We start from the raw sequence: 15,834 nt of genomic DNA, 5'->3' as shown, positions 1-15,834 counted from the left end.
TTATGTTTTAAAATTCTATTTGTAACCAGAAACTTTTAAAAATGATAAACAAACAACTTTTCCAAAATTAGATTTCAGATTTTAGAAAACAGACTTCAGACTTCAGAAGTGTTACCAAACATACCTTAGTAGAAAAAGGTTCTCCAAAAAGTCTAAAGGTCAATCATGAATCCAGCAATTCAACCTAGGATCATTTGAGACCTTATACCATGACTCCAGGTGTTGTTAACCAACGAACCATTGTAAGTGGAATATGCCCTTCTTTGTAGTCTTGCTCCTTCACTTCCCCAACCCTAGAGATGCCACGCAGATGAATGTTGAGTTCGTCCCCTTGTAGAAAATAAAGTAACAATTTCAAGTCCTAGTCGTGCGGGTAATAAATTATATGAGATTGTTACTAATTCTGTAGTATTTTGGGGACTCAAAGTGGGACCCATGGGGTGTTCCTCAAGGCTTGGAGTGTGAGGTTATCAAGAATGATGCTCCAATAATTCCTAAGCATGTTCCTTAGCATCAACTAGGCCCATTGCCAGAGAAGTTCTACAAGACATTGGAGATGGCCACTTCTCTCGTCCAAAGGATGAGCCTGCAAGTGAATCTCAGTCGAAGGAGTAACAACTAGTACTCACTTTTTGGTTCATTTTCTCTTTCTTTTTTTTTATTTATGTTTTTTTTTCCTTTCTTTTCATAATGTTGCTTAACTTGTACATTATGTCAGGTGAATTGCATAAGCTTAAATTTACCTGATAAACTTGAACTGAACTTGTTTTAGATGAAGCGCTGAGCTATTTTTGCGAGAATTTGGAAGGAGAGAAATAGTTAACTTTTTTTTAAAAAGAAATTAACTTTTTGTTCAGGAAATCATTGTCTCCTTTTTCTTTTTTTTTCCCCATTTCTTTCTCTTCTAGATGACTTTGTGCCTTTTCAAGTTTTTAAAATAGCTTCGACACTGCCCTTTAACACTGCTGCTGTGGGTAGACAACCATAGATTTGTTTTTCTTTGTTGCCAAGGAAAAGTTTATGGATTTCTGCCCACTGCCACGTCAGCACAGTGTCGAAGGTAGTCAGTTTAGAACGTATCTTTAATGCAAGAGTGCTTCTAGGTTTTACTGTAGCTTGTTATCTTTTTTGTTCTCAGAATTGATAGGAGGAATAAGATTTAGTTGAGTGGATTGAAATTTTTGGGATAAGAATTTTGATAATGACGACTCTTTTATGTATGACTATGTAGATCAATGAACGGATTCAACTTCTAAAACAAAAGCAAGTTTAAAACCACAACGCCATCACCAATCTCCTTCCCTAGACTTACAAAGATAATTAATGAGAATTGCAGTAGTTATATCACAAGGCTGAACAATCATTTCCTTCGTCTCAGCTAGTAGACTAGGTGCAAGTTCGAAGATAACACCTTACGAAGTAGGTTAAAGTCTATAAATGTGGATGCTGCAATTTGGGTTCAAAACCCACCTTCACCTACTAATTAAAATAAATAAATAAAATATGAGCAAGCACCTTCAGAATCCTAGACTTGGCCCACATAGGTCAAATAGCATTTTAAGATGGATCATCCAAGGGCCACCCCTCTTTCTGAATAGTGTCACCCCCTCCACAAAGCCTAGTGATCATCACTAGGAGGGGCAAGACGAAACCTCACATTCATTTTTCTCATTTTTGAATTAGACGTCTCAAATGTATCGGAAAACTCATCGGAGACAACTCAGTATCTAGCATGGACAAGACGAGAAACTGAGTTTTAAAAACAGACACCTTACTATGCTTTCACTTCGGTTCCCTTCTTCTCTGGCAGCTTTCACTATGGAACGTAAAACAAATCCCTGACCTTTTTGGGTCCGTCATGATGTAAATTGGGAGGAGTGAAAAGTGAAAAGTGAGTTTGACATTTGGGAGTACTCACCTCGACCCGTTCGCATTCCTAATGCTGATATCCTCATTGGACACAGCCACAGCCACCGCATAGCTTAGCCTAATTATTGTCCCACCATTGTCAAATAGCAAGAAATTTTCTTTGTTTTATAATAGAAGCCCAAGTAGTCTGGACCATGGTATCAAAACTCCGCTTGGCATCTCATCCATGGACGAGATAAACCTTTTTATATGATTTATAATGATTGATTTACATATATTTAAATTAAAATAATTATAATTTTTTAATAAAATAAGGTACATTAGAAGGTGTTTAGTAATACAATCATATTTTATTTATATAATAAATATTTAAATTCTAAAAAAAATTAATTATTTTAATTTAAAATCTACAAAATCCCAGTTGACTCTGCCAAGTTTTACCGACTTGGCTGATATTTTCAAAACACGAGATAATGAGAATGTTGAGATACCTTATATATTCATACCGTTGCCGTTGCTGATTTAAAACCATGGTCTTGCCCATTGAAGTCTGTTGTACCAATCCATTTTCATGAAGAACGCTGTTGAAAATTTTGGGTGAACCAAGTTGTGGAATTTCCCAATTCATTTAACTACTAAAAGTGCCAGCCTTTCTTATTTACATTCTGAGATGTTTGATTGAGGTAAGACCCAAGTAAGAAATCTCTTCCACGTTTATTTTCTGTGTAGCAAATGTGAAACAAAGATAACTTTAATTAAAGAGGTTGACAATGTATGAACGCTTATGAGGAAAAAACGATCGGGGAAACCCAAAAAACAAAAAACAAAAAAGCATTAGACTCTGCCACTATTAAATACAACTCATGATCCATTAGTGAGCTGGGCTCCGAACCCCTGGTGCTTCAGCTATTTCTGCCTTGTCAGCCACTGATGCTGCTTCAGAAGCAGCTTCAGACAGGCCCATCTTCTGTAATCCACACAAAAATCCATTAAGATCAGTAGCATTGATTCTATATGGTGTATGAGCATGACCAGGGAACACTCGATTCGTGACCTCTTCCTTGTATTCCAAAAGAGCTTTGTTTATGACATTGCCCACCTGCCCATACTGCTTACAGAACTTGGGGGTAACCTGCAAAATGTTGATAAAGCCTTTTATGGGAAATGTTCAATAAGAGGGACTAAAACCAGAAGGTAGTTTTTTCACCAACCTTGGCATGATGTGGGTGTTGCATCATTCCCAACAGATCATGATAAACTAGAACCTGCATCAACCATTAGTCCGTTTGTAAATCAAAGTAGGTTGATATCTGTGTTACAACATAGAGAAGAAAATAGCCAAGAAGAGAATCCAAGGCAGGTATACATGTATCAGCTATTGCCATACCCTAAATCCATGCCGTTATGCACAGACATTCAAAGTGACTTCCCTTGATAATGTTGTTTGCCAAAAAATGTAATATCGACTTATGAAATTTGGAATTATGAAGGGATAACCTTAGAAACAATGCGCATTGATGACATAAGTAGGACCAAGACAATATATAGTGTGATTTTGCAAGGCCACCCTAGGGATGAGATGCTTACTAAGATTGATGGGTAAGACATCAACAAAACCAACCACGTTTATGGAGTTAAATGTTGAGTCAAGAAACAACATGTTCATAGATTGAGTATAGAAGATATGAGGATGTTAAGATGGATGAGTAGTAAGACTAGGTGATGTAGGGTAGAATACACAAAGTTAGAGTTTATGTTAAAAATCTAGTTCTAGGGTGAAATCCCAAGAACTATGAGTAATGAAGAATCTCTACATCGAGCAAAATAGACTAGAAACTTCAATCTAGGTTTGAGATTGATTGAAATCAATCACAAACACTAAAATTAAGAACCAATAACGGGTTCTTACGCATAAAATAAAAATAAAAAATAAAAAACAAAGAAAGGGAAGAACTTTTTTCTTTTCTTTTATTAATCAATCTTAAAAAAAACTAACGCTAGAATTTGTTTATTGGAGCTCCTTACACAGATAACTCCTTCATAACAATTCAGAAACCTTCAAAAAAACTCAAAAGTAACTTCCTAATCTATCTATATCATATCACTGATCTTCTAATCCTATTATAACTCAATTTGGACATTTAAAAGGACTTCTAATTATAACTTAAAGAATAAAAACGAATTTTAAAAAAGTAAAAATAAAACAAATTATAAACTAACTAGGAAAAGAAACTTTCTAAAATTGAAATAAAAACTAACTAGGACCCCGTAAAAAATTACAGATAGAAACTCAATAATAGAAAGAGTCCTAAGAGAAGTTGGACTAAGTCTTGTAGATTGGTCAAAGATTGGACCAAGTTGACTCGGTCAAATTGAGTTGACTTGATTTTGACTAATTTGACTCAATAAATGTTGATGTTTTCTTTCTTCAACGCATCTTAACTCAATCATAAGCATCGGCAAGTCTATCTATATCATCCTCCCCAAGTTGGAGAGAATTCGCCCTCGTCACAACAGCATCATTGGAAGGATTATCACTGAAATATGAAGATAGGTGCTTGAGTTGGTAGGCATTAGAATTAATCTTCTTTAGCACTTGTAAAAGCCCAATCTTCTTGAACTTAGGTTTGTTGTAGGTGCTCAATGGAAAATTATCATTGCTAAGGTAGACCATCACTAAATATCCTTCTTCATGGGACTTGAAACACCTTATGTTTACATTTGAAAAAAAATTTCACAATAAACAACCAATTAAGGAAATCATCGATGTGAAGAAGGCCATTGAATTGTGGCATGTTCGTCTTAAGCCGATACTGTACCTGATTGATTTGTGTGGGTGATGGAGTATAGTAGGGATTCAATTTATCAAGATAATCGGTGTAAAGGGCTGGTTAGATTTTCGAAAGATGTTGAAGGTTATATGGAGGATTGGGGTTATGAGAAACATGTTGTGGGGCTGATTTTGGTGTTTTAGAGAGATATGATGTTGCGGAAGTCCGTTAACAACTTAATTTGAAGGTGGTGAAACAAAGGGATTTTGTTGAGGAGGGGAGGATGTGGGTGAGGAATTTCAATTTTGGCTCTGGAGAGTTTGGGAAGAATTTTTGGTAGCAGAAACAACTTGGGGATGGAAAGAGATACCTTCATCAGAAAATTGAAGAAAAGATTGTAAAACATCTTCAACTTGGGGAACCCTCTATAATGGCTATTCTAATTCGACCTTGACTATGGATTGAATCACTCCGTTGTAGTTTGAATCACTCATCAAGAGCTTGTTTCTACCTTCGAAGTTCTTCCATCTCTTTGTCGTATTTGGCTTGACTTTGCTTTAAATCCACCTCGAATCTCTCATCAATTGATTAAGGAACATTATCAAACCGAGCAGTGATTTCCTCAACTCCACTACATAATTCTCCACACTTAATATATTATTGTGCGCCTCCCTTCCAAAGATCGTGCCTCCTTGTACCCATTGGCATGATGAAGAACAAAAAAGTATGGCTCTGATACCAACTAATGTAAAGTAGAACACACAAAGCTAGAGTTTGTATTAAAAATCTGGTTCTAGGGTGAAATCCCAAGAACTAGGAGTAATAAAGAATTTTATATTTAGCAAAACAAAACTAGAAACTTCAATCTAGATTTGCAATTGATGGAAATCAATCCCAAATAGTAGTATTAACAACCAATATCGAGTTCTTACGCTCAAAATATAAATTAAAAAACAAAAAACAAAAAAAGCAAGAAGTTTTTCTTCTTCTATTAATCAATATTCAAAAAAACTAACTCTAGAATTTGTTTATTGGAGCTCCTTATATAGATAACTCCTTCATAACAACTTAGAAACCCTCTAAAATACTCAAAAGTAACTTCATAATCTATCTATAACATATTACTAACCTTCTGATCTTATTAGAACTCAATTTGGACATCTAAAAAGACTTCTAATTATAACCTAAAGAATAAAAACGAATTTTAAAAAAGTAAACATAAAACAAATTAGAAATTAACTAGGAAAAGAAAGTTTCTAAAATTGAAATAGAAACTAACTAGGACTATGTCAACAACTACAAATATAAACTCAATAAAAGAAAGAGTCTTACGAGAAGTTGGACTAGGTCTTGTGGATTGGTCAAAGATTGGACCGAGTTGACTCAATCAAATTAAGTTGACTTTATTTTGACTGATTTGATTCGATTAATGTTGCTGATTTCTTTCTTCAACGCATCTTAACTCAATCATAAGTGTCGGCAAGCCTATCTACATCACTAGGACAAACAATAAGAAATGGGTATTGTAAAGCTTAAGTCTTCACGAATCAGATCCCGAGTCCAAGTCAAAGCTATATAGCCAGGACCTCCATTCTATGAAAAAACCTAGGATGGCGCTTTGCAGCAAAATCAAACCGACACATCCTAAGTAAACATCTCCAAATATTGACAAAAACTAAAGATGATAGAGAAACAAAGTGAGCATGGAGAAAAACTAGTAGCCAAACAAAAACCGCTTAACATGAATCAAGACACGGTAAAGACTAGCCAATCAACCAAGAAAAGTTATACTTGAAGACACATGACTTGACAAGCTAACATAAAATTGACATGTGTCGCAACCTATGTAAGTCACCCCAAGATGTAAAGTCACATTCCACAAGGGAGCTCCCAAGGGGCTAGGGCACAAAGCATGCAAACCAACAAAGTCATTTCATGGCCAAAGTTGAATGCATGCATCCAGAGAGATCTACCTCCATAAATGTTGAATAGATGAGCTAATATGTACCAAGACACGCAAAGAGTTAATCTTGAAACATGATGTCAGGCCAAGTATCCAATCAGGGAATGCGATAAAACCAAGAATATGAGTGATTCAACCAGGTCGTCGAAATGTTATCAAGTGGAAGCAACTAAAGGGTCCCAAGGCAAACTAACGGTCTAGGATGCTTGATCCATTTGAAACTTTTGATTTTTACCCACACGTACACTCAAGGGAATTTAAGCTCAAACATCATACATAGTAAAAGAAAATCGATTGAGATGGTGGGGGAATGTGCAACGAAGATAAATGCTCTAATTGCAAATATGGCTCAAGATATAATGAAATAGCCAGATGTTGTTTGTAATGACCTGAAAATCTTAATATGTATCTCAAGGAAAGAATTTTAAGTTTTTACGTTGATTCAAAAGTATAGATCCTTAATTTCCAACATTTGAGAAAAATTAACTTCACCAATAGATTCAAAAGGGTCGAGAAACATACTTTAGCCTGTAAGCACGACTTAATCAAAAGTTGATCGAAAAAATTATTAAATCCTCGAGTTTTGCATCAAATAATTATCAAATTAATAAACGACACTTTAGAGATATAATTTGAGGAATCCGATCATACCATTAGATTCGTGTCGAAAAATCACCCGAAATAGAGTATAAGAATGTCCAAATCGGCATTCAAAAAAAATAATTCACGAAATGACGCGTATGTCCCAACTTAAGTTATAAATATTAATCTTTAATTAGAAAAATCTGATTTTTCTTATTTTTCCCTCCAAACAAAACTAAACCCTTTTTCCTCGAGATTTACAACTTAGATCTACGCCAAACAAGAACGATTCGAGCTTTGCCGCAAAAAGGAAAGTTATTCCTCTTGTCGAGGGTTACGTGTGGACGCTAGAAACGTCGATTTTCATCGGAGGAAAATATTTGAGATCGGTCTGAGGTGATCGTTAGACTTCGTTAAACCATAGAGAATAGCTCGAAGTAGGTTGTCTTCCCTTCTACCTTCTAGTCATGCAATAATTTCATACAAAATTCATGCGATCTTTGATAGATTAATTGTTTCATTACATTTATACATATTTGAACGTATTGGATCATGTTTGCATGGTTATTTTTTATTTATTTTAGTTCATTTGATGTATTTTATGCATTTTATGAGTAGTATAAGGTTTGGGTCAATTTTGGTCTTGTTTCGATGAAAAATCAACAATTCGGAAAAAAATAAATAAATAAATCCAAATGTTGATTTTACTTCCAATTTTTTTTTTTTTACTTCCATATAGTATGTATACCCATTTCCTATCTTTATTTCATTAAAAACATTTACTTTGAGTTCTTTAATAAAATTAAAATTTTACTCCCCATTTTGAAACATTGGGAATGGTTTTAAGATCAAAATCTCATCATATCAAAATGTGATTTTTGGTTTGAAGAACAAAACGTAAAATTTGACGTTTTCGCCCAATTTTCAAAACGCGATATCTTATGCGTTCCTTTGAATTAAGTAATAAAAATTATATAGTGTTTCTCATGTTGTCGAGAGCTTTCATGTACAAACAACACCTCGTTTTCAATTTCGACAACTTTGAAAAATCATTTTTTTTAACACTTAGTCAAATTTTCACAGATTTTCAGTTTTTATGTCTTATGATTTTATCGTGTTTTTCGAGTTTTTCGACTCAATAAAAATCATCAAATAGAATTGATTGATGTCTTATGAGTTTCAAATTACTTTAAAGGTGAAATTACTTGGATAGATATGTAGGAAATTAAAGGATAGATTGATTGATTTGATTGATAGATGGATAGAGAAAACGTATGTTCTCGACTGATTGATACGACAGTACCTCCAGTTCCACGTAGTGGCCATGCCACGTAAAACGTGATAGATAGATAGAGGGATGAGATGGTTGATGGATGGAAATTACAGATGATTGTCATTGGAGGGCACTACCAGACCTTGTTTGTATTTTACCGATTAAAAGAAATGATATACTATATACAAAATAAACTATTTTGTTTACCAGAAAAGGTTCGTAGAAAACCCACACGTTACTGTGTATCTGAAAGCGGCGAGTCAATCTAAGATAGTGCTAGATGTCATATACTCTTCGATAATATGGGATACCTTAGAGCATATTACAGCTTATGAGATCCGGGAATTTATTCTACTTGTTTCTTAGGGAACGTTGTATGTAAAGGCGGTCTCTGTATAGTGTAGAAGTAGGCGGTTCACATGTATTGCCTCTTGATAGGCTTCGACACGATAGGTCTCCTAGGCTAGTTAGTGATCACTGTTAGTCTGTAGTAGTCAAACGGTCGACCTCACCGTTAATTGAACTCAGTATTGGGTTCTTGGTCAACGACCAGTCTGGGTGGGATAAATGGTCATCCAACTGTGGTATGCTAAACTGGCCACAAAATCAGATTATAACGATGGGATTCCACATCAAATTGGAAGTGGCAATTATATCCGCGTGTTCCTCTGCTCTCTTATCGACTACACCACCGTGTTGTTATTATGTATCTTTTCCTTATTTTGTAATGTTGATAGATGTTTACATTTGAAAAATGCATAGGTTACTTTAAATGATAGAAATGATAGATTGTAACTTTTTATAACTATTTATTGAGTATGCTTAGACATTTATCGTATGCTAAATTATGAAAAACTTGCATTACTTAACTGTTCTGGTGATTACTCATGCATGTATGACTCACTGTTAGAATAACATTTATCCTGCTGAGTAACACTCCCTTGTTACTCACCCTATCCTTCCCCTTACAGATTATTAAGCTATTGAGGAGCCATTCTTTGAGGAGGTCCTTAAGGAGGATCAGATTAATGTCTTGCTACCGCCGTGTCTTTGAGGATTAGTAGAGGGATCTAGCAGTTTTTCTTGTAGATAAAGAACATGTTAGTTTAGAAATTTTTGTAATCTAATGTATTATGAGATTGAGAATTTTGATGATATCAGTGTTTGATGATTGTTCCGTTTACTCTAGACTCTTGTATTGATGTTAGTTAAATGATTTTCCGCTACGTATATTTTCTTTTCCATTAATATTATTACTTGTGAATGTTCTAGCAGGTTGTGTGATTGGTTACCTCACACCTCGAGATTCTAACTGATGAATCATAGGGATTCATGTTGGGATTTCAGGGCTTGACATTGTCAACCCCAAGAACTGGGATAAGACATAGATAAGGATAAAGAAAATTATTATGGAGATAGTGATAAAAACAAAGACATTGCGATAAGGACATCGTGAAGCCATACAGAGTTTACCAAAGGAGGAGACCATTAGCACTTTGGATGGAAGATTTTTGGTTGCATTAGTGTCTAGTCTAGTCAATTTGGAGTTTCGTAGCGTTTTTTTTTTTTTTTGATATTTTATTACTATGCGCTTTTTTATATTTAGTAGGCATTATTTATGTCTTTTATTTTCTCTTATTAAAGGGTGGACCATCACTTTAATTAAATGGGCCACATATTTTTATTACTAACATGTTTTAGGCCCAAGAAGGGTATTGTGGTCCTTAAATATTATTTTAATTAAATTAGAATTTGAGTTATTATAAGATTGGGATTTGCATGAAAAAACATTTTGTCTAATGAAATTACAACTCACTAGAGCACATAATGGTATACAAGGAGCTATCTAACATTAGAGATGGCTTCTAGTAAAACTTAGTTTAATAAAAGAAATAGTACATCTGAAGAGTATTTGCAAATTAGTTTCTAGTATTGATGCTCTCCCCGAAGATTCTAATGTCCACTTGTACATATTCAAGAGTTCAATGGATTTGCACTTTATTGTGTTGTTACTTTCTCAAGAAGAGCAGCACCAAACAAATCAACACCAAATAAAGAAAAAGAGATCTACCTATCATTCTCAGATACCACAGAGATGCAAAAAAACTTATACGAAGGCACATTACAACTGATGTAATCAAGAATGAGACACTCAATTAACAAAGTGGGCACGATTATAAAATAAAACTGAGGGAAAAGCAAACACAAAGCAATGACTAAGTTATAACGCTTAGTATTCACGGTTACTAATACAAACCAATAACTAGCTCCTCTTGCACTCATCTAAGTACTCATATCCGAAATATTTTGGATTCCATCACTCTATCCATGTGGGTGTGGCACTTCTGCAGCCCCTTTCCATTTATGTGGTCAACCACTTCCCATGTTGGGAAATATTTTTCTCTAGTCCTGAAACATTTTATTACTGATTTTGGAACTCTGGTCTTAATTTTCTCTACCTGTGCTCTCCCTCAACTAGAGGGATGGCACATTGTACGATGACTTTAAGATGGGTATTCTTTAATAATTTCCAAGCTATTATTGTTTTGAGTAATCTTTAAGACATAACTAATATCTATATATATATATAGATATATCAATGCAAGAAATTGTCAAGTTGTCTCCTGATAGTGACAATACCCTTCTATTTATGGGGTAAAAGAATAAAGCATAGAACAACTTGTTCTTTACAAGTAATAGTAAGAAGTAGAGAATGAACTAACCTGGCCACTACAGAATGGGCCTGCCCCAATGCCAATAGTCGGAATTCGGAGGGCTGAAGTTGCAGCCGCAGCGACAGGTGCAGGCACACATTCCAGAACAACCGAGAAGCATCCCGCCTCCTGCAAAGCAATAGCTGTCTCCACAACCTGCACTGACTAGCCTTGACTTAGATATATATATATATATATATATATATATATATATATATATATATATGGGGGGCGTTCAATGGCCAACTTTTTAGCAAACTTTTTGGCAAAACATTTTTCAAAACATGAGTTAGAGGTTTTGGAATGGGCTGATTTTTGGTGAGGATGATCTCTATGGTGAGGAGATCATCATCACCAAAAATCAGCCCATTCCAAAACTTCTAACCCCATCAAAAATAGTTTACAAAAAATGGATGGTCCACCATTTTTCAACGGGTAAACATGGGTTAGAAGTTTTGGAATGTGCTGATTTTTGGTGAGGATGATCTACTCACCGTAGAGATCATCCTCACCAAAAATCAGCCCATTCCAAAACCTCTAACCCATGTTTTGAAAAAGATTTTGCCAAAAAGTTTGCTAAAAAGTTTGCCCTTGAACGCTACCCTATATATATATATATATATAATTTTTCAATATATGGGTTGGAAATTTCGGAATGGGCTGACTTCTTTGAGATGATCTCTACGGTGAGAAGATCATCCTCGCCAAAAATCAACCCATTCCGAAACTTCTAACCCCAGTTTACAAGTAGAAGAATCATGAACCATCCAATTTTTGTAAACCACTTTTGATGGGGTTATATATATCGAGAGAGAGAGAGAGATTCAAAGACCTTGATGGCACTGGCAATGTTCTTCCCTTGAGGCCTAAATCCCCCAAGAACACTAATAGCCTGAGGGGTAAGCCCAACATGCCCCATAACTGCAATTCCGGCCTCAACAATAGCCTTTGCCGCTGATATTCTAGAAGGAGCGCCTCCTTCCAATTTAATTGCATCCATGCCTCCTTCCTTAAGCACTCTAACTGCCGTATCAACTGCCTGCTCATAATTGAAACTGCATCATCACCCCGTGAATTTGACCAATTAAAGATCAATCAGAGCCTCTCTGCATTTGTCCAAGTAAAAAAACATATATGCTTTATGGATTTGTCTTGTTTTTATCAGAGAACTTTTATATTTACTTCCCTCATTAATTACGAAAACTCCCTACATTCAAAAACATCTATTCCTGCCTCCTTTTACATTGACCAAGCCCAACTTGAACTAATAAAAATAGACTAACAAAACTACCCCTCTATTTTTATTAGTTCACTTCTATTCCACCTAATCCTTGGTCTCATATGAAGGTTTAGTTTTTGGCACTTTTCACTGTTAGATTTGGTTAGATCAATATATCAATGGATGCTCATTCTTGATTTTTCCCACTGGACTTACAACCAACGATGCAGGACGGTGAAGGGAGAAGAGAAAATTTGGTGGTTAGGGAATTTAATTTGTTGGGTAAGGATTTGAGTTGGGATAGGGTAAACTCAAAAGGTAAACTGAAATTTTTTGCAATTATTGTAGGGTAGAGAAAAAGGATTAAATGTTAAAATTTATAGGGTAAGGATTAAAAGTTAAGGAAATCTGAAAAGGATTAAAAGTTGAAGTTTGTAGGTTTCAAGAATCAAGAATTCAAGATTTCTTGAAAAATCAAGAAAACAGAATTTATAGATTGGTTTCTAGAAAGGATTAAAGGATTCTTAATGGTTTTTTGATCTCTCACAAATAAAGAAAAAAAAAATTGTACAAAAGATGAATTGAAAAAGGAGATAGAAAATAAGAAAAAGATTAAAGAAAAAAATGATATATTTATTTTGGAATCATCTCAATGATCCATGGCATCAACCACGTTGAATGCACTAACATCCAAATGATAAAAAACTGAAAAAAAAAAATTTATTCATTTATCAACTATTAATTTAACCCTAATACAATCTATAAATAATAAAAATCAACCAAGAGTTCTAATAAAACTAAAATACCAAATGAAATAACCTAATTTTCATAATTTCTCTCTTAAATTTTCAATCCTTATAAACTTAAATAAAAGACAAACAAAATTTACAAAACTACCCTTAAACACTATACTAAGATCATGGACCAATAAAACATGAAAATAAGCCCAAAAAACATGAAAATAAAGACCTAAAACAGAGAATTAAATAAATAAAATAAAATTTACTCGTCAAGCTTTGATGTCCCCAACAATTCTCAAAGCGACGCAGACTTCACATGCGATGAATATGTCTTCAATACCACCTTGCATTTGAAATTAAACAAGTATCTTAAACAAAGATTTATTTCCATCGATATGACATATAAGATCTCTTTTAATCAACGAGTGTTAGGCGTAATGGCCATGGCCTCCCTCCAAAAAGGGAGAGATCTTGAGTTCAAGCCCCCTTGTTGGCCACCCACAAAGACTTATCCCAACTTACCTAGTATGTGTGGTTTGTGAGGTATTACATGTACCCAGAGGATTTGGGTGATATATGGTGCTTTAAGAGGCCAATTGTTTGCCACCCACAAAGATTTATCCCAACTTACCTAGTATATGCGGTTTGAGGGGTTGCATGTACCGGGAGGATTTGGGTGAGATATGGTGCTCTAAGGGGCCAATTGCCTGACCCGTATTAGTCAAGCCCATAGGCCTGGATACTTTCACTTATACATTGACTATCAATTATTGTACCTTCTGGGAACTTACACCAATCTCATGTATTTTTTAAGATATCAATATAGAAACATCGATCTACATCAACTCCACATATGTAACAAGTAAACCACTTTAATTTTGACAAAGAAGACGGTCAAAAGTTTGATAGAATTTTAAGCCTTATTGCAACAACTAAACCAGTTTAATCACATATAGTATATATAGGGCAAACCCCTCTACAATAAAATTTGTTTTAATCACAAAGCGCTTACCATTACAAATTGACTTATATGGGTAATCTTTTTAGAAGAAAAAATTATCATGTGTTTCCTTCTCTATAAGCCTCCAATGATCTATAGGACCAAATGTAGGTGTTCTTTAAGATATTGAACTACAATACAGAGGTAAAGTCATTTTGAAAGTGACGAAAATTGCCCTTGAATTTCTTAATAATATCACAAAAATAGGGACGACAAGAAAAAATATATAATTGTAGATCAAGAGGGTTGTGGATCAGGATTCTCCTCAAATTTTCTTAATCGAGAAAGAGGAACAAACAAAGATTGATCTAGTATTTTAATGCAAATCATGTTTTAGCTCAAATTTTCTTGATTGAGATTGATAGAGGATGACAAACAAAAATTTAGGGTTCTAATTTCTCAGGTTGGGTTGAAAGTCAATGAGCAAATAAGACGATTTAAAGAGAGACATCTAGGGTTCTTATTTTTGAATTGGGTTGAGTAAGTTTGTGTGGAGAACCATGAGATGGATGAAAAAGTAAAGGGTAATTTAGATGATGGCATTTCATCTTTATAAGGGTATATTAGACATTTCACACTCACTATTCTAATGGCAAGATCGGGTGAAGGGTAAAAACATCTTGCATTTTGTGGGGATAACCCTGATAACGCCAATTTCTCCCTATAAAAACACAATCATCTTCTCTAATGGCAAGATGGGGTGAAGGGGTAAACCCCATCTTGCTTTTTGTTGGGGATGGCCCTAATAGGGCCAATTTTGCAGTGGAGTATTACTATGATTCCCAAATTTTATATTAGTTGTTTTGGAGATAGAAACTCTAAAAAAAAAACCACACACATTTAAAATGAAAAAAAATAAAAAAATAAAAAAAAGAAAGAAATTACCTGATAAGTGCTAGATTCATAGGTACCAAAGGGAAGATCACCAACAAGAAGGGGTCGTTTGGCGCCGCGAGCGACAGAGCGACAATGGACGAGCATCTCTTCGAGGGAAATAGGGAGAGTGGTATCGTGCCCATGAACGACCATCGAAGCTGAATCACCCACCAAACACACATCTATCCCTGCCTCATCAAGGTGAACCGCTGATGGGTAATCGTATGCAGTCACCATAGTTATGGCTTCTCTCTTTCTGTGCTTCTGCTTCAAGTGAGTTAGGGTTACTCTTTCATTAGGGTTTTGAGGCTTAGGTCCACCGTACACTGTGTTTTCTGGAACATTGCTCATCCATCTCTGAAACATTGCTGATGCTATTGATCTTGATCTTGATCTTGCAATGGACGAACAGGATTTAGAGAGGAGTGTAGGGAACACCATTTTTCTTTTATTAAAAAACTCAAAGCTTGGAAGGACTTATATTGGGTTGAGACTTGAGAGAGAGAGAGTTGCAGAGTTTTTTATTGGATTTTTAAAGAGGACATGTTTTCTGGCTGCGCCATCTGCAGCCTACGCGACACCGGTAGTGGAGTGGGTCCCACCGGTATTTATGTTTGAAGTATCAGGATCAGAATCCCATTTGGATTTGGAAAGTCCATGTGTTACGAACTCGAGTTGACTCAGTCGAGTCATGTCGTCTCGGCCGAGACAATGAGTTTGGATCAGTCTTCATGTTTTTTTTTTAGTGGGATCAACTAGTTGCACACCACCTACTGCTATTTGCACTCTATTATTTTAAAAAAATATATTCCTTTGCATTTGGATGA

At 35.1% G+C, this 15,834-nt stretch overlaps 1 protein-coding gene across 2 annotated transcripts; it reads right to left on the bottom strand.

The window, feature by feature from the left end:
• Window positions 1–2,519: 2,519 nt before the first annotated feature.
• Window positions 2,520–15,588, bottom strand: LOC147391086 (3-methyl-2-oxobutanoate hydroxymethyltransferase 1, mitochondrial-like). Of its 2 annotated transcripts, none has more exons than XM_086458477.1 (5): window positions 15,017–15,588; window positions 12,005–12,211; window positions 11,182–11,328; window positions 3,081–3,134; window positions 2,520–3,001 (listed from the first exon to the last, which is right to left on the bottom strand). In XM_086458477.1, the coding sequence occupies exons 1-5, from the start codon at window positions 15,446–15,448 to the stop codon at window positions 2,741–2,743; spliced, it is 1,101 nt and encodes a 366-aa protein (XP_086314603.1). In that variant the 5' UTR covers window positions 15,449–15,588; the 3' UTR covers window positions 2,520–2,740. The 2 variants fall into 2 exon arrangements, with proteins under 2 accessions (XP_086314603.1, XP_086314604.1); XM_086458478.1 differs by having other exon boundaries at window positions 12,005–12,227; window positions 15,017–15,149.
• Between the last annotated feature and the right edge of the window lie 246 nt (window positions 15,589–15,834).

The sequence above is a fragment of the Akebia trifoliata genome, chromosome 11 (genome assembly GCF_017979445.1).
Source record: "Akebia trifoliata isolate Shusen 1 chromosome 11, ASM1797944v1, whole genome shotgun sequence".
NCBI classification, from domain to species: domain Eukaryota; kingdom Viridiplantae; phylum Streptophyta; class Magnoliopsida; order Ranunculales; family Lardizabalaceae; genus Akebia; species Akebia trifoliata.
Note: the sequence above shows the minus strand (reverse complement) of the source record. Positions and strands in the feature narration are given on the sequence as shown.